At 43.8% G+C, this 24,054-nt stretch overlaps 1 protein-coding gene across 1 annotated transcript in view; it reads right to left on the bottom strand.

Moving 5' to 3' along the window:
• The window catches only part of MTMR7 (myotubularin related protein 7), a 96,824-nt gene extending 77,239 nt beyond the window's left edge, over window positions 1–19,585 (bottom strand). The window contains exon 1 of the mRNA XM_005282077.3: window positions 19,341–19,585. Within this exon, the coding sequence (XP_005282134.1) occupies window positions 19,341–19,364 (24 nt within the window). The 5' untranslated portion in view covers window positions 19,365–19,585. The remainder of the gene's footprint in view (window positions 1–19,340) is intronic.
• Between the last annotated feature and the right edge of the window lie 4,469 nt (window positions 19,586–24,054).

Below are 24,054 nucleotides of genomic sequence, written 5' to 3'. Positions count from 1 at the left end.
GATCCAGGGGTGAGTGGCTTCCTCAGCCCACAATGCTGAGTTACCTGTCCAGTGAGGGGTGAGTGCACCCCATTACAAGCCAACAAATAAACCAAACAGAAAAAAATTAGGCTTGTCCAAACAAAAGCAGGTACCTAAGGTACAGTCTGGCAAATGGGAAATGTACTCTAAGACATGACAATGCTAAAGACCTATATATGTATATTAAATATATACCCACACAAAAAATAAGATATAAACTAATGGGAAGAGTTGCAGATAAGCCACTGTGGTAAGATATGCCTCATTAAAATGAACACACTGTCCAAAATATTATAAACTCTCGTATTCTACATAGGAACACACCCAAATCATCAGGCTTTTCAGAGTGAATGGGTGTGGATCGGAACAAACTAGAATTATTTCTTGTCAAGCTACTCAAACAAAAAAAAGAGGGAATATTTGAGAGAGGTGGGGGACTAGTGTCTTTAATCAGTGCTTACTCACTACTTACTATCAGTGATTTCAATAAAAGTTAATTGAGTGAAGAAAGTTACAGTTAGGGAGTACCTCAGGATTTGGCTCAATAAAAATTGCCATGATTCACTGATTAGTCTTGGTGAGTTCTTAGATGACCTATGTCAAGCTCTGGTTACACTGACAGAAAGCTAAACCACTTCTGAAAACAGATTTACTAATAAACTAGCCCTCTGGGAACTATTTTTGTTCATCGAGCACTATTTCCAGAGGCAATTTGAACTGTGCTAAATCAGGGTCATGCTGAACTCTAAACTCTATCACAGGACTCAAACACAGTGCTGGAACAACACTATTGTAATTCTGTTATGCGGATGCAAACTACACTACCCAGTTTTAAACCCACACAGTTTGAAACTGGTAGCATAGATAGAGCTTTATGGTTACCACCTCTTAAAGGAAATATTGCACATTTGCATTGTTTGGACCTGTTCCTATAATCCCCTTTCCAATCCATATGCTTATTTGGAATTCAGAACTGCATATAAGCACATTCTCTGACATGGCTCCCTTTATTATTCTCTATTAATTGTAGGATTGTGATGAGCGTAGGGCTGGAATAGCAGTTGTGGGGTGGTCAGGCATTTGTGCTGAAACTCTATTCCTTAGCCCCAGTCTGGTGGCTATGTGGATTTTATCCAAAAGATTCTCCTGCCTACGTCACCATTTTTCAAACTTTATGCAAGAGAAGTGGATTTCACCCTTAGACAGAAAGATGCAGCAGCAAGTTTTGATTTCATTAAGTTGCTCAAAGGAGTCAGAACACACGGTCTCTTCCTTTCCACACTTCTCATCCTGAGGAGAAAGCCAAGCCAAATAGTATCTTGTAAATGGTCTAGAGGAGAAGAGAGTATGGTAGTGTACCCAGTAGGGGAGCATACAGTATCTCAGTGTTACATAAGACGGAAAATTGAGGTTTCCTATATAAAAATCTGCAACATGTTGGAAATTAATAATTTAGGGCAAAATAAAAAATAAATGTAATATCAAATTCACTACTGAAGGGAAACTAATAATTACTTGATTTATTTTTCTATTTAATTTACCTAAAACCATTCAATTTTTTTCATGTGAAGATCATGCCACATACTTTATATTCTGCTCCACTGGAATGCCACAGAATCTGGGAGTTTTGGTCAAGCTGTCTACGGAACTTGCAGGGGCCTTGCCCAACATAAGCCACACATGAGGGAGCTAGATCTGAAATGGCCAGTAATGGACAAAAGATAGCTAAGCCAACCTGTGAAATATAGTGAAGAGCTAGGTGTGCTCACAAGGAAAAGAGGAGAGAGAGGGAAAGAGCACAGAATCTGTCTCCAGAGTCGTGCCAGCCTCTGCACCTAAATACAACTTCAGTCACTTATCAAACTGTGCTCCCCATAAATTTATTTTTGCTTGAGGACCCTGGATTTTGTAGGCTTAAAGGAGAATGTGGAACTTGAACAAAAGACACTCAAGGGACTTATTTTGACTATTACAACCCCTTACATGGGTATAAATAAAGTTTACCAGAAATACTATTTGCAATACAACACAGATGAGAGAAAAGAAGGCAAAAATAGAAGTTAATGGGAAAGCAAATTAAGAACAGATGTTGGCACTTTTTACTCAGAGAATAAACATGACAAATGACCTCTGGACAAGGTTGCTGGGAGGTCATTCAAGAAAAAGATGTCATATTAGGAAAAGCGTGGGCCAAATCCTTATTCAGGAACTACTCCCATTAACTTCAATGGGACTTTTATCTAAGTAAGTAAGGACTCCAAAGACGTGACCCTACAAGATTTTTTTTTTAAAGTTAGTATGCCAGGATGCCCCTAAAAATATCCCTAAAATATTAGTGTACCCTAATATGTTTTCACATTTGATACAGATATTTTTGGATAAGTACTGACAGCAGGATTTGTATTTAAATGCTTCTTTAGTCTGGTGCCTAACTAAATATTATAGATGGCAGAATGAAAGCACTTCCAACCATGAGACAACTTGTTTTAATATGAATAGGGCAGGGGTTTGTTACCGTGTCACCATAATATCAGGCCACTGGGATTAGTTCTATTTTTCATGTCCTTTATAACATCATACAGAAAAGCATTTTCAGCTAAAATAACGTGAGCTAGATTTTTATTTCAAGTATAGCGCTGTGCAAGCTGCGCCGAAGCTTTGAGAAGCATTGTGCCTCAGGGAGATACCTCTCAGTCACCATTGCTTCCCTGCTTTCCCCTTGCCCCTCGGTGCAGTAAATGTTTACATATGGCAGTGACAATTGTCTACCTGTTTCAGTGCCATAGGCTAACAGTCTCACCTCAGAAATGTCAAATACAATGAAAGTTAAAATTACAGCAGGCAAAGCCACCCCAATGGACCCCACTCTCTCACAAACTAAGTTGCGCGAGTTTTTCCAGTTTGTTAACTAAACCTTAACTACAGGGGCCTACAATCACCGAATCCACAGCAGCTGCTGCGGTCCATCGCCATGAGAGCAACAGGTATCAAAATTAAGTATCACAGCTAACTGCCAAACTGAAAAAAAATATTCCTACAACAGACCACCACCAAAGACCCCTTTAAAACTCTCTTCATTTTTTTAACACCATTAAAGAAAGTAAGACAAGCCTCAAAGCCATGACTGAGTTAATAAAATCTGAAGATGTTACATGTCAGGTATTGAGAGTTCTGGTAGCTAATGGCAACCAGAAAATGTCCTGGCTAAGGCCAAAACTTGAGGATCTGACTTAGTTTTTACTAAGGTAAAATTCCATTGTCTTCAGTGGAGTTTGCCTAAATATGGTCTAAATAAAAATTGAGTTAAGGCCCACAGCATTTGTCCTTAATTGTAAAAAAATAGAGCTTATTACTGTGCCTCATCAGGAGTTAGTAAAAGAAAATGAGAATATGGGAGGATCTCAGTCACCAGGCCTAGTGGAAGTTCTGAAGCCATGGCTGAGAGGCATCCAAAGAAGTGGGCTGTAGTCCACGAAAGCTTATGCTCTAATAAATTTGTTAGTCTCTAAGGGTACATCTACACTACAGGGGGGAGTCGATTTAAGATACGCAAATTCAGCTACGTGAATAGCGTAGCTGAATTCGACGTATCGCAGCCGACTTACCCCGTTGTGAGGACGGCGGCAAAATCGACTTCTGCGGCTTTCTGTCGGCGGCGCTTACTACCACCTCCGCTGGTGGAGTAAGAGCGCCGATTTGGGGATCGATTGTCGCGTCCCATAAATCGATCCCCGAGAGGTCGATTTCTACCCGCCGATTCAGGCGGGTAGTATAGACCTAGCCTAAGGTGCCACAAGTACTCCTGTTCTTTTTGTGAATTCTGAAAGCTCCTCTACAAAGGACATGTCTATCTGTCTCGGTTCTTCTATGCCCCTCTCCCCATCACCATAGCATCAGAGCAACTCGCATGAGTAAAAATGACAACAGCGATATCTCAATCCCCCTTCCCCATGAGGATTTTATCATAAGAAAGCATTGATGAAGATGTGGTTTTTGCAAGTCTGGGTCTGACTCAGGAAGGGGAGCAGCAGAAAGCCATAAAAAAAAAAAGCAAAGATTAATGATGATCCAGACTATTTTGAACACATGCTGCTTAAGTGTCAATGGAGGAAGAAATATGGAAACCTGGAGCCACTGGGGCTGAACAGCCAGTTGGGGGCCACACACTGCTTCCCTTACTCACCCAAATGGTCTCACTGGCTTCAACAGGATTACATGTGAGAGTATGGCAAGCAGGAATTGTCTTTTAGGATCGAGCCCTGCTTCATGTGAAATCAATGGCAAAGCTCCCATTGACTTCAATATTGCCAGCACGCAGCTCCAGTAATGAAAGTTACAGGAAAGAGTTTGTACAGCCAAGAGGCTGAGACTAGCAGTAAAAACGGAGCACAGCTGGCACAATTTGAGTCCAAGAGGAATATCTGAGTTTTGACTCCAACCATCTATATACTTATGTAGGCATGCATAACCATCCCTTACTGTCAGTCTCCAAGGGCAGCCACACTTCTTTGCTGTCACACACCTGGAACGGCAGTGTATACAAGGGGGAAGTTAGCTGTCTCTAGGGCTCAAACCCACAGGCAGCATAAGCAGCAAACAGTTTAGGGGCTCAGGCCCTTAGGCAGGGCAGGGGTGGAGCACCCAGCAAACAGTCTAGGGCAGTGCTTCCCAAAGCCAGTCCACCGCTTGTTCAGGGAAAGCCCCTGGCGGTCCGGGCTGGTTTGTTTACCTGCCGCGTCCGCAGGTTCAGCCGATCGCAGCTCCCACTGGCTGCAGTTTGCCGCTCCAGACCAATGGGAGCTGCGGGAAGCAGCACGAGCCGAGGGATGTGCTGGCCACGGCTTCCCACTGCCCTCATTGGCCTGGAGCGGCGAACCGCGACCAGAGGGAGCCACGATCGGCCAAATCTGCAGATGCGGAAGGTAAACAAATCGGACTTGTCCGCCAGGGGCTTTCCCTGAACAAGTGGCGGATCGGCTTTGAGAAGTACTGGTCTAGGGCACTCACCCAAAGGGTGCCCATAGAGCCCAGGCCTCCTGACCTAAGGAGAGGGAGTACTGCCACTCCAGGGGTGGGAACACAGGCCCACCCACTCCACCACATCCCAGCCCAGAGTCCTAACAGTGGCAGAGTGGTCTGCCGCTGGGTCAGCAGGGAATCCACCTGCAACATGCTGACCATGTCTCCAGCAGCACCACAGCCAGACAGTAGTCTGGTTCCCCTGGGCTGCTTCCTACACTCCCCCTCGGATGTACCTTCATCCAAGGGTCATCCTCCATCTCTCCAGGGTACACTGCAAGCAGCAGTCCCAGCAACTCCTCAGCATCAGGCATGTCAAGGCCCTCTTTGGGACAGCAGAATTCTTCTGTGGGCTCCTGCATCAGCAGTGGGGAGAACACATCCACCTCCTTTGGCAGCTGCTTCCCACCTGAGCTACAGGGCCCACCTTTTATACTTCCTGTTCCTGGCCCGCCCCCCCCTGCTTACGACATGGAGAGCGTGGCCTTCCTGGTTCTGCTCACTGGCTGTCCCTCATTGTCAGTCTCCAAAGGCAACCACGCCTCTTTGCTACACTTTGCATCAATCTTGAAAACAAAAAAGCCTATGAAATCTAGAACAGTGACAACCAATGGTTTTGTAGCACAAAGTGCTAATGCCAAGACAGTATAATATAGTGTCCATCAAACACAATATACATTGTTACACTTCTACCCAGGTTTGGAATAAGAACACAGGAAAACTGTGTTCACTGATTTGTGAACTGATGTTGCCATTCAACGTGCTTTTCTACCAAACATTTCACAAGTCATGAAGCCTGACCCATGTTACCATGTTCTTCTTACATGTTCTTAACTGAAAAGACTGCTCCTAACTTCTTGAAAGCTAGGTGCAGTAGAATAATAGATGGTCTGAAATAGAAGTAGTTTGAAGGGTGTAAACATCAAAGGAAAGAGAAGAGTTGCTAGCATGGTCAAGAGGATATAAGTAGATATAATAAAATAAAATTAAGACAAAGACATCTTAGGATGAATATCTGGAAAAGGGAAAGCTTCCTAAGGGTAAACTTAATTAGACTAAAGGACCATCATCCAAGAAAAGTGGTAGAAATCTCTTCAATTGAAATAGCTAAAACTGGAAAAGAAAAAGCACTGAAAAATATACTGTAGGGAACAACTGGTACATTGGCAGGAGAATGAACTAGCAGAACTAATAGATCTTTTTCTTCTCTAATTTTTATTACTATGATCTGAAGGACAGATGGGATGTCATGTTCATCTTACCACATATAACTGAGAAGTGATCACATGGTGGATAGCACAGCACTCACTTCCTGTGCCATTTTACAGTTTCACACCCAGAGGTCCCCAAACTATGAGGAACATAGGGAGGAACATTCGGGGGGCACGGTGTGGCCCAGGCCAGCCCCAATGGGAGGTGGGGAGGGAGCATCACCCAGCCCCACTCCCAGCTCTGCTCTGGCCCTGCCCCCAGCCCTAGTTCCTAGCCCCACGCTCGGCCCCACTCGCAGCCTTGGCCCCTGGCCACGGCCCAGCCACGGCTCCACACCCGACCCCAGCCCCACCCCCATCCTCGGCCCCTGGCCGCAATTCTGTTCCCAGACCCAGCCCTACTCCCGGACCCAGCCCCACCCCCAGCTGCAGCCCCAGTCTCAGCTCCCTTACCCCTGTCCGCGTCCCCCACCCAACCCTGGGAGCCGTGGCCACACTCCTGGCCCCAGTTCTGGGGGGGGGGCATGGACAAGGGTAAGGGGGGGAGTGACCCTGAAAAGTTTGGGGATCACTGACATAACCCAATGATACAATGTGAATATTTTAACAAGGGGTTCCCACAAAATTTCTCACCCTTAGCCTGCGATAAACCTCATGTACTAGGAATGTGTGTGCCCATAGGAAAGCGGGGATGGGGGAGGGAGGAAGAGAAGGACTAGAGAATCTATTAATTTGGTGTCTCATTTAGACAAAAATCCTTTCATGTAGCTATGACCACGAAAAGCAGCAACCCCTCTTGCCAGTCAAACTTATTGCACTTACTCAAAATGTTTATATTTTGTTCCTGAAAAATATACAGAGAATTCTGACAGCATAGCACAGTGATCACCAGGAGTGGGGAGTGAAGACCTTGTATGAAACCAAGAAGTATCCTTTCCCAAGGGAAAATTAATTTTTAAATATCTACCATTTGGAGTAAGCTACTCCATTACACATGCAAAAATATGTGTGCATCAACAGTATATTGTAGAGCCTCAGATTTAAGAGATTTCTGTCAGGAATAGGTCAGCAGTGTCCAGAGAGAGGTTAACTCTAGCACAGTGGTTTTCAACCTGTGGTCCACAGACACCTGGGGGTCCACCGACTATGTCTCAGATTTCCAAAGGGGTCAGTACCTCCATTTGAAATTTTGTAGGTGTCTGCAAATGAAAAAAGGTTGAAAACCACTGCTCTAGTGGACTCAGGGAAATCATCCTAATCCTCCCTTCTGTTTGTTAGCAGAATTTTAACAAGAGACTCCCCATAAATACCCTCCAGAACGTCAGTCACAAACAAACATGCAGTGTTCCAGTCTAGTTTATAAAGAGATCATACTGCAGTCAAGCTGCTTAATGAGATCAGTTTCATATTTTAAATGGAATTTAAACTTTGGATGCAGAGGCATCAACACAATCTGTAAATTGAAAGATGATGGCTACCCCATACACTTTATACTGCTTAATTCAGCTATCTCATGCCTCCCTGAGTAAGATTAACATTATTGAAAATATACAAGATTGGCATAGAAAATCTGGGGATAGTCTGCCAATTTCATGACAATAAGAAAAATACTTACATTATGGTGGATTTATTAAATCATTCATTGCAAGAATTGTAGCAATGTAATATGAATAGAGACACGACCTAGGAAAAATGATAGCTAGAAATATAAAAATATAAAAAGGCCTAAACTTTCTTTTCAACTAATACAATGAGTCAGTGACATGGATCTCACAAGGGAGCAAGTTCTTCCAAGCTAGGACATTGTGAGAAAAACATGATATTTAGACAGAGTGACCAAAAAAAAAAAAGTATTACACTAGAATCAAACCAGAGATGGTGAGTCGGGATGTTCGTGAAAATCAAATCTCACATTTAGAAAAGCATCCAAAACTGCAGAGCCCTGCTGTTAGACACAAACTTTCAATTGTTGTATAAAAATAAAAGTCACCAATGAAAATAGGATAAAAAAATGTCTGAAGGATATAACACATTAAAGTCAATGGAAGTCTTCTACTGACTTAACTGGGGGTTGGATCAGGCTCATGAACTCCCATGCTTCAGGACATAAATTAAAAAGAAATGTCATATAGGCAGGTGATTCCAGAGACTGTGGGTATTGGATTAGATCAGAGGTGGGCAAACTATGGCCCACGGGCCACATCTGGTCCGTGTGACCCTCCTGCCTGGCCCCTGAACTCCTGGCCTGGGAGGCTCGCCCCCGGCCCCTCCCCTGCTGTTCCCCCTCTCCTGCAGCCTCAGCTCACTGTGCCGCCGGCGCAATGCTCTGGACGGCGGGGCTGTGAGCTCCTGGGGCAGCACAGCTGCAGACCCCAGCCTGACCCAGTGCTCTGTGCAGCACGGTGCGTGGCTGGCTCCAGCCGGGCGTGGCTGCAGCGCTGCCAGCCACTGGTGCTCCAAGCTGCACGGGGGGCAGTGGACCGGGGGGGGTTAGATAGAGGGCAGGGGAGTTCAGGGCGGTGGTCAGGGGGTGGGGGTGTGAGTGTGATAGGGGTCGGGGCAGTCAGAGGGCGGGGAACAGGGGTTGAATGGGGGCAGGGGTTCCAGGGGGGCAGTCGGGAAGGAGGAGGGGGTTGGATGGGGCAGCAGGGGGCAGTCAGGGGCAGGGGTTCCAGGGGCGGTCAAGGAGAAAGGGTGGATGGATGGGGCAGAGGTCCTAGGGGGGCAGTCAGGAAGGAGAGGAGGGGTTGGATGGGGCGGCGCAGGGCAGTCAGGGGTGGAAGTTCCGGGGGGGGGGGGGGTGTCAGAGGACAGGGAACAGGGGGATGAATGGGATAGGGGTCCCAGGGGGGCCGTCAGGGAAGAGGGGGATTTCGATGGGCCAGGAGTCCGGGATGGCCATCAGGGGGCCAGAAGCGGGGGGGGGGGGCAAGGAGTGGTCGGGCCACGCCCCTCTCCCCTAACTGGCCCACTATACAATTTCCAAAACACGATGCGGCCCTCAGGCCAAAAAGTTTTCCCGTCCCTGGACTAAATGCACTGCTGGTCTGATCTGGTATAACAATTCCTGTATAATGCACTTGAATAATTGATTCACTTGACACAAGTATGAACCACAAATGATCAGATGAGCCACATGATTCTAGACAGACAGCAGTTTGGACATAGCCAGTAAATGCTGATCAGCAATGAAGTTATGGAACTTCCACAAGTTCCTGAGGAGGTTGTGAAGGCTAGGACTATAACAGGGTTTAAAAGAGAACTAGATAAATTCATGGAGGTTAAGTCCATTAATGGCTATTAGCCAGGATGGCTAAGGAATGGTGTCCCTAGCCTCTGTCTGTCAGAGGGTGGTGATGGACGTCAGGAGAGAGATCACTTGATCGTTACCTGTTAGGTTCACTCCCTCTGGGGCACCTGCCATTGGCCACTGTCAGTAGACAGGATACTGAGCTGGATGGACCTTTGGTCTGACCCAGTACGGCCATTCTTATGTTCTTATGTATAGAGTAATCAACTGCATTCACCAGATTTTTAGTTTTAATGACTGATAAACCAGCGTAGATTTTAAAAATATTAAATAAATTATATCAGCAGGTCTTAACAACTTAATCAAGTCTGCATGTGAAACAACAGGCCAGAATTAAAGATGTTACTCAAATTCTGTATTACAGACACGGAAGTACTGTAATATGGAATGAGAAAAGGCTCAAAAGTGGAAAGATGAGTGGGCATGCCAAAAACAATTTTCTGTTTCTTTTATAATGGGAGATTAGCATACATCCATTTAGAGATGCGACTCAGACTAAAGGAGATGGGAAGACAGAGATCTAAAACAATAATGAAAACCAGAGAAGTAGATTAGTGTAATGAGAAGGTAAAGACATAAGGGGAAGAGGTGCTTATAAAGCATAGAGCCCAAATATCCACCAAAAAGGAAATCACGAGAGAAAAATAGTACTGCAAACTACCTGGGGAAAAAAAAGGTCAGAGAGGTAAAAATTAAACCAAAACTGGACACCAAAGTTCCAGTCCTTCCCAAGTGAAACCAAGCAAGTTTTGCCATTGACTCCAATAGGGACAGGATTTGGTGCCAAATGAACAACATCATTTAGATACCAGTATTTCATGTACTAATATGTCAAATACTGTCAGCAGAGCCAAAAATATCAAGAGAAATGACAACCCACTTGATTTAGACTTGTCAAGGTCTTTACAAACCACATAGCAGTTTCTGTTGAGTGACCCACCTTGAGCTCAGATGGAAAAAAGAGAGAGGTATGTTAGGAACTGATCCTGGACAACAATTTTCAGATAAAATTTTGAAATTCCCACAATTCTGAGACAAAAGAAAACAAGACATATGGCCTGGTTCTGATCTGATTTACACCAATTTTACACCAGTATAACTTCATTGGGCCTGTAATTTCACCCTTGTACTACAGTCGAGTTTGGCATAGGGAAGGGAGGAGGGCATTTGGGGCTTTATGACACCTCTGTGCCTCCCCCATGTGGGAGCTGCTGGAGGTTGGTTTGGCCCTTGGGGCAAGCTGGAGCAGCCCTGAGGCCTGCCCTAACTTGTGCCCAATTCCAGCAACCATGTATTGCTAGGAGTTAATGGACACTCTGGCCATGTCTTCTCCAACTCCCTGAACATCTCTTATGCCTGGGGCTTCTGTGGGGGAGGATGGTGTAGCGCCTGAGAAGCTGTCTCTACAACTCCAAAGAGCTCCCTCAATATTGGCGGAATTTCTCCAGCAGGCACTTACAGCCATATTATGACTCCGCTACACTGGCATAAAGGAACTGTGAGGCACAGATGAATGAGTCCCATGAACTTTAATGGAGTTAATCCTGATTTACACTGGCATAAGTGAGCTTGGAATCAGGCCCATAGGCCAGAAATTGTGAATTACAGAAGGCTATGAATGAATGACATATTTTATAAACAGGAACAATTAATGCATATTGAAATTCTGACAGAACACAGGATGTATGCAATAAATTAACTATACTGTTAAGAGGATCAGCCATAACTTGTGGAACTTGAGGATGGAGAGTAGACAGAGTGGAGTCATTTAAACTAACACTCTAACAGAGGACACTAGAACAAAAATACTACTAAATAAACGTGGGGAAAAGGAATCAAATATCAAAGATGGTGAACAACCAAGAGGAAAAACAGTTTTCATAAGATTGTTTTCATAAGATTTCCACAATTTTATGATGAAATATTATGGGAATAGCTGTTCTTGTAAGAGTTAGGCTACATCCAAACTAGTACTAGTAAACAAGCCCCTTCAGCACTCTAATTCAACCCAGAACCAAAATTTTAGGATTAGGTACAGATCTGGGGGTTCAAATCCAACCCTTTGTCCCCAAATATTCCCAGTGGTTCAGATGTGAAGTTCAAGTTTTTGTCCATCTCTAGAAAATATATGTCTGGAGTGTCTGATCACAATGAGTGCATTACATTTTAAATGTCATTAGCAGCCAGATTCTGATTCATTGTCAAGGTCAAAGGGCACAAAACCAAAGTAAATGGAATCTTAAAAAAAATCTAATTGTGGCCTAAAAATAGGAGTTTTATCTGTAAGAAAAACTCAGTAATGGACTATCACAAAATCATGACATCAAGGCCGTGTTCAGTTAAGTGAGTGAGTATAAAATCCATTATTTCAAATCTAAGTCAAATACAGTGACTACTAAAGGCTAATCAAACTTTAAACTAAAATCTTCTGAACTCAGTAAAAGACCAAACAATGGTTACCAAATCTGAAAGCACCAGTACTTGCTGAATTCTTTTACATGCCTACAGAACAGAATGGTAAATAATGACCACAACAGTGGCTGGAAAGCAGACAAAAAACTTGGCACTCAAAGGAGGTCATAGTACTGTACAGTCACCCCACTCCTGTCAGAAAGGAGTTAAAAGCAGCCAAGGGAGGCTGGTTGGGTAGTCAGCCACAGGTGTGGTTGCACCCAATTAGGGGACAGCTGCCATGATAAAAGGGCAGGTTGAGAGAGTAGGTCCTGGTCCACACTAACCCCCCACTTCGAACTAAGGTACACAAATTCAGCTACGTTAATAACGTAGCTGAATTCGAAGTACCTTAGTTCGAACTTACCGCGGGTCCAGACGCGGCAGGCAGGCTCCTCCGTCGATGCCGCGTACTCCTCTCACCGAGCTGGAGTACCGGCGTCGACGGCGAGCACTTCCGGGATCGATCCCAGAAGATCGATTGCTTACCGCCGGACCCGGAAGTAAGTGTAGACCTACCACAGGAGAAACTCTTGCTCCAGCTGGGGAGCAGAGAGAACTAGGCTGCCTGGGAAAGCAAGCAGGGTACCTGAGACGGAGCAGGGCTGGGGAAGGGCAGGCAGAGCTGAGGAGCTCTGGCCGGGTGAGTCCCTGGGCTGACGTCTTGCTAAAGGCCAGGGGAGGTACTAGGGCTGCAAGGAGGCAGCTGGGACTCAAAAGGCAGCAGGTCCAATCCCCTTGCCAGTGATGAGTGGCCATTACAGACTGCAGTTTTCCCCTGAAAGAAGGGGCTAGATGATGACTGGCAGTGAAACCCAGAGTGTGGGGGCACTATTGTGGAGCAGCACCCCCAGGTAAGGAGCACCTGGGTCTGGCAGGGACATGGGGCCAGAGATGGTGGAGACAATGGGGCAAGTAACAGGGCAAGACACCGGCCCATAGCAGGTGCTCCAGGGCTGTGCGAGCTAATTCCTGGACTGAGCAGCAGGAGATGCCATGGTGGTGAGTCTGCACCATGTTACAAATACCTGATGCAGTCTTAAGTAAATGACCCAAAGCCTCAATCAGGAGCAAGGGCCAAACAAGCCCCATCATCTCTATGCCTCTACATAGCAGAGTGAGAAAAAGAATAGCTAATTTTAGTCGAGGTTGTCCTTGAAGTGGAGGAATCTTCCAATCCAATTCTTTTGAGACATAAAGGTCATGGAAAACACAGATTTGTTGCCAAGCATTCAAAAGTGAAGTCATGGGGTAGTATTCAGTAGCAGTGAAACTGGTCATATGTTATAATTTGGTCACATAATCATTAAATAGCTCCAAAAAAGAAAAACTTGCTGACATTCCATGTTCTACATGCATGAGTGATTTATCAAAAAAAAAAGGCACATGCTTTTTTGCAAGTAAAAGAGCAGAAGTCAGAAGTTGTTTCCACTTTCACCTACTTGAATCTTGTAATCAGTTTAGGTAATATGTTCTGCACATTTGAACTGGAATGTTGGCAAGTCAACAGGGATGATTCAAGTATCAGCTTCTGCTCCCATTAGGGAACATAGTCTTGTGATCATAAGAGGAAAGTGGAAGTCTGTACTCCTGGATTCTGTTCCTGGCTCTACCATTGACCCAGATGTGACATTGGGCAAATCACCTACATTCTTTGTGCCCTATATGTAATTATGTAATAATATTTGTATCCTCACAGAGGAAGTGTTAAAAAGCTTTAACAAACCACATTGAGTTCCTCAGAAGAAAAGTAGGCTAAGCACTATCTAAATGCACAGTATTATTATTTTTACTGGATGAAAACAATTAAAAATTAATTTAAAACTAAAGGAGACAATACTCTGATACAAATTTTCAGTCTGACTCAACCTTTTTCTTTCTGATGCCCCCCAACATGCTATAACAATGCCACAGCCCACTTGTGCCACAGCTTTTTTTTGCATATACAGTAGCTTAAAAGCTGTATTAGATTGATAGTTATACAGTTAAACACACACATATATAAGAGAATGATAAAATAGGTACAAAAATCAAAAAAATATTATTTTTGTTTTACTTACTCAGTGTGAAACTTACTGGGTGGCCCACTAAGGTGAGTCGGGGGTGAAAGTAACGATCCCTCCCTTAGTCTCGCTGCCCAGGGCTGAAGCCAGAGCCCTAATCCCGCCGCACAGGGATCAAGCCAAAGCTTGAGCCCCACCGCCCAGGGCTGAAGCCCGATTTATTTTGGTGGACCCCCTGAAACCTCCTTGCTGTGGATCCCCGGTTGAGAACCACTGTCTTAAATAATTACTGAGATATAGACTATCGAAACAGATCTTTTTATAACTGCATAAAAATTGAAGCACTAGAGCAACCTTAACCATCTAAGTGCTATGTTAACAAAAGATACTGAGCCAAATGCATCCCTGGAATAACTCCACTGAAGACAACAGAATTACACCAGGGATCAATCTGGTATATTCATTATGATAACATTGCAATTCAGAAGGCCTGCTGCCAATACACAGTAAAAGATGAACGTTACAAGATGTGGCTAAGCAAAATGTAATATTTCACTAGCAACAGTGAATAAAATTTTCATTTGAAGCCAACGTATCTTTTGGACTCTTTTTCTCTTAATGTGTCTATGGTCAGAAACATTTCTATATAGATTAACAAAGTGTATTTTTAGTCTGTGCATGAACATAGCTTATTAATTTTTGAAGATTGTTGTGGGTTGTTAGTTTCACTTAGTGAACATTTCAGTTTTTGGCAGCTTCTCTAAAGTTCCTTTCTGTCGGATCAATATTAATGGCAGAAAGTGATTTACTGTTAATTTTTGCTTCTAAAAAGACAGTCCATTTTTTCATTGTATGCACAGCACTGCTTAACAGTGGGTGATTGTTAGCTGCTGCTAAATTTGGTCACATTAGACCCCTCTTGCATAGGAAGGCATTTACAGTATGAAGAGGTCCTTACCATAGTATAATACATATGCAGCCTTACATGATTACTTACTGGGAAATTCAATGGATTATGTGTAATTAATTCTTACTGTATGTGTTACTAGAAATATGTGAACTAAGGCAGTGTGGTCTAGTGGCTAGCACATTGGCATAGGCATCAAGAGATCTCTTTTCTATTCCTGCCTTTTCCATTGAGCTGCTCTGTGACCTTGGGCAAGTCACTTTACCTCTTTGTGTGTCAGTTTCTCTTCCCACACTTGTTGGTCTTATTTACTTAGGCTGTAAGCTCGTTGGGGCAGGGACTATCTCTCACTATATGTTTCTATAGTACCAAGCCCGATAGAGTCCTGATCTTGATTGAGACATGTAGGTGCTATTGTAATACATGTTCTAAATAATAATAATAATGTCTCTTTCTTATCACTAATTGCAGGAAAAGCTGTACATTCATGTATACCATTTCCGAATACCACTGGTATATAATTCTTAAATTCATAGAATCATAGAATATCAGGGTTGGAAGGGACCTCAGGAGGTCATCTAGTCCAACCCCCTTCTCAAAGCAGGGCCAATCCCCAACTAAATCATCCCAGCCAGGGCTTTCTCAAGCCTGACCTTAAAAACCTCTAAGGAAGGAGATTCCACCACTTCCCTAGGTAACCCATTCCAGTGCTTCACCACCCTCCTAGTGAAAAAGTTTTTCCTAATATCCAACCTAAACTTCCCCCACTGCAATTTGAGACCATTACTCCTTGTTCTGTCATCAGGTATCACTGAGAACAGTCTAAATCCATCCTCTTTGGAACCCCCTTTCAGGTAGTTGAAAGCAGCTATCAAATCCCCCCTCATTCTTCTCTTCTGCAGACTAAACAATCCCAGTTCCCTCAGCCTCTCCTCATAAGTCATGTGCTCCAGACCCCTAATCATTTTTGTTGCCCTCCGCTGGATTCTTTCCAATTTTTCCACATCCTTCTTGTAGTGTGGGGCCCAAAACTGGACACAGTACTCCAGATGAGGCATCACCAATGTCGAATAGAGGAGAATGATCATGTCCCTCGATCTGCTGGCAATGCCCCTACAAGGGCACACTGTTGACTCATATCCAGCTTCTTGTCCACTGTAACCCCTAGGTCCTTTTCTGCAGAACTGCTTCCTAGCCATTCAGTCCCTAGTCTGTAACAGTGAATGGGATTCTTCCGTCCTAAGTGCAGGACTCTGCACTTGTCCTTATTGAATCTCATCAGGTTTCTTTTGGCCCAATCCTCTAATTTGTCTAGGTCCCTCTGTATCCTATCCCTACCCTCCAGCGTATCTACCACTCCTCCCAGTTTAGTGTGATCTGCAAACTTGTTGAGAGTGCAGTCCACGCCATCCTCCAGATCATTAATGAAGATATTGAACAAAACCAGCCCCAGGACCGACCCTTGGGGCACTCCGCTTGAAACTGACTGCCAACTAGACATGGAGCCGTTGATCACTACCCATTGAGCCCGATGATCTAGCCAGCTTTCTATCCACCTTATAGTCCATTCATCCAGCCCATACTTCTTTAACTTGCTGGCAAGAATACTGCGGGAGACCGTATCAAAAGCTTTGCTGAAGTCAAGGTATTGTTGTATTTAAATCACTCAGTCAGCCCCTATGATTAAAAAATGTTTAACGGAACAAGTCACAAATTGCAGTATATTGGGAACTGATAAACTGGCTGAAGTCAACTGTAACAAAAATGGGCTTCTCTACTTGACTTGAATACTGTCCAAAAGGTACTGTGCTTGGAGCACACCTTCAGAATTATGGTAAAATTTGGAAATGGAAGGACCCTGATCAATGCAGCCATAGTTTAATGCCTCAACTTCTAAAAGGATGATTCTTAAGGAGATTTCAGATTAAAAAGGTGGATCTGTCTAACTAAGTCATTAGTACTTGTTGAAAAGTCGGAAATTTTCATGAACTTTTGGTGGAAAATTTGTCCCCCTTTTTTGCTAGATAATTTCAAAATCTGATTTTTTTTTCAAACGGTTCTATAAATTATACTTCAGAGACTTATTATGTTTCATACACTATTCCTAAAATATGTATATATTTTACACAATATATTTCAGAGGGAAGACATGATAGTTATTAAGTAATAGACTGTAGAACAGTAGATTGGCTAGTCCCTCTTTTTGTGAAATAATTATAGATTATTAAAAATAATAAATAAAAATGAACAGTTGCATGCCAGGATATACAAAGTTATACGTATAACACTTTTGGTTTATCTTGGAGTTTTATACTGGCACCCATCAAAGTAGCATCTAAGCACCTTCTTCATAAAAACAATAGCAATAATGAAGTCCCTAGTGGATTTCAAGGAATCTCAGCACTTCTCCCTTTTCAGGGTAAAAATTCTCTTTGGGTAGGGATTTTCTTTTGAATTTTTAGATTTTATTAATTTCCTGGGACATTTGTTTCGAGGGGTTGGTTAGCGTTCTTTGGGTGTAAGGGGGTGTCAGTATTATGAGATACAGTCACAGAACAAGCCAGTTACTTGATTGAGGATGGATTTGGAATGGGGGAATCCATTTCAGAGGAACACTGACAGCACAGTGAGGATATCTTTTACCTGCACACTATTCTCTTTTATTTCCTTTAAAGTTGCTGGAGTTGAAAGGGGTCTGCTTTATACTAAATTCCAGGTGGTAAAAACTAAAGACAAAATCAATGCAACACAGTTATTTTTCTGGTAATTTCTTTTTTAATTTTTTCTTTTGTTCACATTGCACCCAAAGATTTTTGTTTTGTTACCAGGCAGGTCAGCTAACTGCTGATAACAGTGATATTTCAGTGGTATCTGGGAGTAACTGGGCAGGTGAGTTATTTCAAAACCCACTCATATTTAGCACCTTGTTTTCTCATCAACTGTTATTATTATGATTACAAAGGATTTTGTAACAACACTAATGTTCTAAATAAACATGTTAATTCTAAGTGTCTTGTATTATATCAGAGATGTAGCTTCTTTCATTATTACTGATACACAATGTAAGGGGCTGGCTGGGAGACAAGGAGCCAATGCCATCCAATTTTGAATAGAGTATTCAATGCAAAAGAAACATTGGGAGTCCCAAGTCACTGACAATACACTCCTTAATGTTATCTGATATACAATATATTTTTTTTATTGTGGGAACAATTTGAAAGCCTGCTTCTGGAAAAGCCAATGAGCCAAATCTCATTGCCTTAATGGCAGCTGGATCAGGCCCTTTATCTAAAGTGAAACACAAATATTTATTTTAGTTTAGGTTTTTGTTCTTATCTGTCAGTATTTTCAATTTTTACTCATGCACACTTTCACTGTGTGATGGGCCGAAGAAGATCTATGCACACTATTCTCAATGGGTGTTTCCTTCCATAGTAGAACAGACCCTAAAAACAGGTATTCGTCCTCTATCCAGGAAGGCAGCAAAATCCCAAGAAATAAGAAGGTCTCTTCTGATGCAGAAAACCACTCTATTTTCACAATATATTCACTCTCCAGCAGCTACAGGCCTAGTAATCTTGGTTCAGCAGCAAGAGGCCCTGATCTTGAATTTATGTTACCATGATGGCTAACAATAATGACCCAGGAATATACACAAACCAGATAAAAACAACAGTGTTGAATCACAGATTTAGGGCTATTAACACCAATTTTTTTAGCTAAAAGTAAAAAATAAATAAACTAGCATTTATTCCTCTCAATTAAATATGTTACTTGTAGCTACAATTTAAATTTTTAGTTCAGATTGAGTTTTCTGTTATACAGAATTTTGGTATGCTGAAATCACATTTCCTTCTGTTTAGAGAAAGACCGTAGTTTTGTTAGCAAATATAGACCTCCTATCTGCACAACTATATAAATATACTGATTAGACTAGATTAGACATACCAGATTCCAAAATCTAAATAAAATCTAGGCCAAGATAATAAAATAGTAAAATATGAAAAGCAGAGAAGTTTGGGAGTTCTTACTTCTGGTAAGCAAGAGCAGCCATGGATGGGGTCTCCATTAGCAACAATGGCTAAGCCAGGGTAACTAAGCAGTCATTTCAATCAACTTTACAGAGCAATGCTTTGCATGTCTTAGAATATTTTGCCTAATTTAATAGGAAGTTGTCTAAAATGTTAAAGCAGATAGATAGGTTGATATTCATCCCTGATATCGGCAGGGCTCTATTTTTATTTATTTTTTAATAATTAGAGATGAACTAATCTCTTTCCATACGAACCAGAAAAAAACATCAACGCACAAGAGACATCTTTTTCCTGATGGCTTCTCCTGAGCTAAGCACTGAAGCCTCGTCATCACTCATCACTGCAGCCATCCAACCTCCTCCGCTTTGCCTCCCCGGTACCAACCTTGGGCATTCGGATGTGCTCCATGGCGTCCAGGCAGCTCCCAGATGAGTCTCATGCACCTTCCACAATGAGCAGGGATGGATTCGTAGGGATCTATAGTCTGTATATCAGATTTTTATTTTCCTGGGCGGGGGCAGGGGGAATAGGAAGGAGGGGGGATGCATTGTACCTCTGTTTCGATGCTTGCAGGTCAGTCATTGGCTCCACCCCCAAGGACAGCTGCCATGCTTCCCCTCTCCCTCCCCCCCCCCCCCCCCCAGCTTAGATGCAGCCTTAGCCCGCACAGGCGGCAAGGAAACGCAAGCAACGAGGCCCTAAAGACTGACAGGTTCGGGCTTGCCTTTACCTAGTGCCGCTCCAGAGGGGCCGGAGTAGTGCTAATGAATGCATCTCTGTCTAATTTTGCATCCAGTTGCAAATGCTGACATTAGCTGACATCACTATTTACTCCATTCTTTAAAAAGCATCCCCTCATCCTAGGTCCTGGAGAAGGAAAATGTGACAGATGAGAGCGGGACTCTGCCGGAATTGCATCCCCTCTTCTCTTCTCATCCCCTGGTCCAGAGTAAGCGATTTCCAGACTCTGCTGTCGCTGGCCTTGCCGCATCCCCTGACCCCAAGGTCCAGGAGCTGGAGTTTCTGATAGCTGACAGACAGCCCTGTCAGAAATCGCATCCTCAGCTTTGCGCCGGGGGATACAACTCCTGACACAATCGCTGTCCTGCGTCAGAAATTGCCCACCCGTTCCTTGCCCCGGGATGCAGGCAGGGACCAAAGAGAACCACCATTGACTCCCACAGCCTGTCCTTTGCTGTTGGCCGGGGAGCAAAGTGGAGAGAAACCGCGGTCTCTAAACTAGTCGGGAACTGCCGACCTTCTCTGAACAAAGAGGGGAAATTATAGCCACTATTCAGCTCTACGTGCCATGGGCTAGACCCGTCAGTAAAACAGAGAGATTGGCCTGAACCATGCAAGGGATTCACTTTGATCCGCTTGGAGGATCGGACTAAACGTTTTGGTGACTGTCCGAAATGAGGGTTCCCGGTTGAGGGCTGGAGGCTCACGTGGCTGGGGGAGGCGCACGCACACTAACGCGAAAAAAGCGCAAAAGGATGGGGATGATGCCTGCGCGGTGTCAGTCGGCAGCTACCCTCCCCTAGCCCGTTTCATGCCTCTTCTCTGCTTTCAGCTGGGTGTACATGGGGCAAAAAGAGTGCGTGAGCACTGATGATATTGGCAGGATATTCTTTTAAACACCTGGAAGGAAGCATTTAACCCTGGGGAGAGATGGGGCTGGCATGAGAGAGAGTAACTGGATCAATCCCTAGTGGGCAGCTGTTTACAGCTTTCCTGATAGAGCACGGCTGCATTGTGTAGGCATTGGGCTGGACTGGGACTTTAGTGCCACCATTGTGTGTACAGGGAGCTATGGAGCGCCAGCCCTTCTCCCTTATTTTTGCAACTCACACCAGGGGTGAAAGTAGTTTAAAGGACTTAGCTGTACCCCGGAGTCCTGAGTGGGGCATGGCCTCAACTGGAAGAGGTGGGGCCTTTCAAGATTTAAAGGCCTGGGGCTCTGGCTGTGGCTGAGAGCCCCACGGCCTTTAAATCACCCTGGAGCTACCAGGCCCTTTAAAAAGCAACAGAGGGTCCTGTGGCTGGGGGAGGCGCACGCACACTAACGCGAAAAAAGCGCAAAAGGATGGGGATGATGCCTGCGCGGTGTCAGTCAGCAGCTACCCTCCCCTCCACCTTTCAAAGGCGCCACAGGACCCTCTGTTGCTTTTTACAGATTCAGACTAACACGGCTACCCCTCTGATACAGGCCCTTTAAGTCACCGTGGGAGCCCCGCTGCCACTACCCTGGGCAGCAGGGCTCAGGCTAGGGCTAGGGTAGTGGCTGCAGGGCTCCAGAGGTGATTTAAAGGGCCCGGGGCTCCAGCCACTGTGGGGAGCCCCGGGCCCTTTAAAAGCACCGCTGGAGCTCCGGTAGCTGGGCTCGGGCAGCACTTTTAAGGGCCCACACGGGCTTACTTTCACCTCTGACTCTCACCCTTTCTCACCCCCATTTTTGCACACTCTTCCCTGTTTCTGAAGCTGCTTCAGTGGATGTTATTTGCTGAGCATGCTCGGATGGCTTAAACACGCTCCCTAACGGGGGATGAGAGTCTACCCTGAAACTGGCCAGGGCCATGCCTGCCTGGGGATTGCTGCACCCTCCTGCAGACCCTGCAGGAAAGCCCTGGTTGGAGGTCCAGATGTGTGTGTGTGTGTGCTTCCCTGCATAAATCTTAACTTCATGGAGGAGTTCTACATCTCTGTGCAGGACCTGAACTCCTCTGTTTTGAGACACCACTAGCCATCATCAACTAATAGGGTGGGAGGTTTTAATGTTTCATTTCCCAGTATCTAATTTTGATCTGGAATGAGGGCCGGGGATGCACTGCCTTGCTTGAAAATACATTGAGTGGGATCCATAAACTTGCTTGCATTTACTAGGGTTTGAATCTCACAAAAATTTAACTTGTGGCACTTTTTTCTTTCTTCTGATCGTTTTTGCACAGACAACTGCTAAGAATTATCCAGTCATTAAATGTTTCCTTTGTAGTTACAACTAATATGGTGCACTGCTTATGTTATCATCATTTGGCAGTCATTGCTGTCAGTACAATAGGGAAAATTGAAAGAGAACATCATCATTTTGGAGTAAGAAAGATGCTTCCAATTTACAGTGCCCTGTCACCATAGGTGCACCCCTGGCTTGAAGTGCTTTCCATTATTTACAGGGTTTACAGTTTGGTTCAATGGCTTTCAGCACCTCCACTATATACATTGTTCCAGCACTCCTGCCTGTCACCATTGATATCACCATTGGGTACATTTTGTGCCAACTCAACCTAGTCCTTCTCCCACTCAAGACAATAGCAAAGCTACCAGACTTAAATGGGAACATGACTGGTACCTTCATCTCCAGTTCAGATTCCTAAGTGGGTGCTAAAAAAGGAATGTGTACAGAGTATTGTTTATTTACCAACCTTTGAATATGCTACAAGAATTTGCTACTGTTTTGGACTGAATCAATCATTCACGGAGAACTGCACATAGAAACAGTGTTTAAATAAAAGTTATGACAACTGTACTTGTCATAGAAAGCTGTGGTAAGCTCTTTTATTTTTCTTTTTAAATTTTTCATATGTATTTAGTGCTCATGAAATGTGCCATTTTGACAACCCTGGAGACTTAAATCCTTTGTTTATCCATATAAGAGGTACAGCACAGGTAGTGAAATAAACTCTCCTCCAATGCACCTCAACCCTGACCTAGAGGGACTATCTTCAGGGGTGACAGGATAGTTCACTTTTCATGCCCATTCAATGCTTGAGCTATCTGCTGAAACCTCCAACCAAGTTGTCAATTAACACCAAGCATAACAGTGATTATACTTTTTGTCATGTGGATACCTGTCCATTGAGAACTAGATTGGGACCGCTAAACTTATCCATATAGTCCCCCAAATAGTCATTAGAACAAGACAGCTTTCAGGCCCCAGTATCAGCAAAGCATTTTAGCACATGCTTAACTTAAAGAACATGGGGGTGCATCCAAGTGTGCAAATGCACCTATAATTTGCATCTGTGTTTTTACAGTAGTCGTATATGTAACCAGAGGAATGAATTTTTATGGATCTGGAAATGCTAGATATGTTTATGTTTGTTATGTGGCCATTTTCTGGGAAAATGCATATCCCAAGTTTCTCCTTGCTGGTGCACTTGGACACAAACTTCTCCTCCAGTTGGCCCAGCAGGAAGCTGCATGTGACACAAATTGCACCTGAGGATAGGTCAGTTTTAACTTTAACCTTGTTAAAAAGCCATTTAGCTTAACTTTTAACTTTTACTTTAAGAGTCATTCAAATAAATGTTTCATTGCTATCTTACCCTAGATCTAATGAAAGAGGGAATGAGCTGTGCTAAGGAAACCATGGAAATGAGGAGCTTTCTGACTTGTATGGTCAGAATGTCCTCTTGAATTGAAATGCTATTGGTCTGAAGTAGGAAAGAGAGAAATAAAATAGATCCAGTTGTAGAACTACTAAGGATTTCATTTGGGTGACCACTAGGCCAAGGGTCCTCAAAATTGAGGAAAACAGCTGTTAGTATATTGGCAAGATAAGAAAGATCTCCCTATTAAGAGAAAGATTCACCATAACTAGAAGAGCAGGTTGTAAAACTACTGTGAATACAGTGGGCAAACTAAAAAATTCCACTGTTTTGAAAGATCCTACTCCTTTCTGCAATATTTACAGTGTAGAGAATGGGGAATTCCACTTGAAATGCTACAATCTTTCAAAATGTACAAAATTTTAAGGGTGCCCACTGTACAGAAGAACACAGTACAGATCTGCTACAACACATTAAAAGGTATAGTAGACAAACAAAGGGGTTAATGGGCACAGAGTTTCACTTGGGTCAATGAATCCATCACCCAGACCATGGAAATATTTCTAGCCACGTTGTCTTGCCAGTTAGTTGATTAGATAATAAAAGGAAAGATGATTCCTCTCCCCATCCCTCATTGCATCTGAACAGCTATATTTGGATCCTGCAAAGGTAGGCCAGCCACTATGCCAGCAGTGCTAGCAGCCCCAGAAAGGATGTTTCTGGGCCGGCCTGGTCCTATGATAATTCTACAACTGCGGAAAGAGAATGAAGAC

The sequence above is a fragment of the Chrysemys picta genome, chromosome 5, assembly GCF_011386835.1.
Source record: "Chrysemys picta bellii isolate R12L10 chromosome 5, ASM1138683v2, whole genome shotgun sequence".
Taxonomy (NCBI): domain Eukaryota; kingdom Metazoa; phylum Chordata; order Testudines; family Emydidae; genus Chrysemys; species Chrysemys picta.
This window is presented reverse-complemented; position numbering and strand designations above follow the sequence as displayed.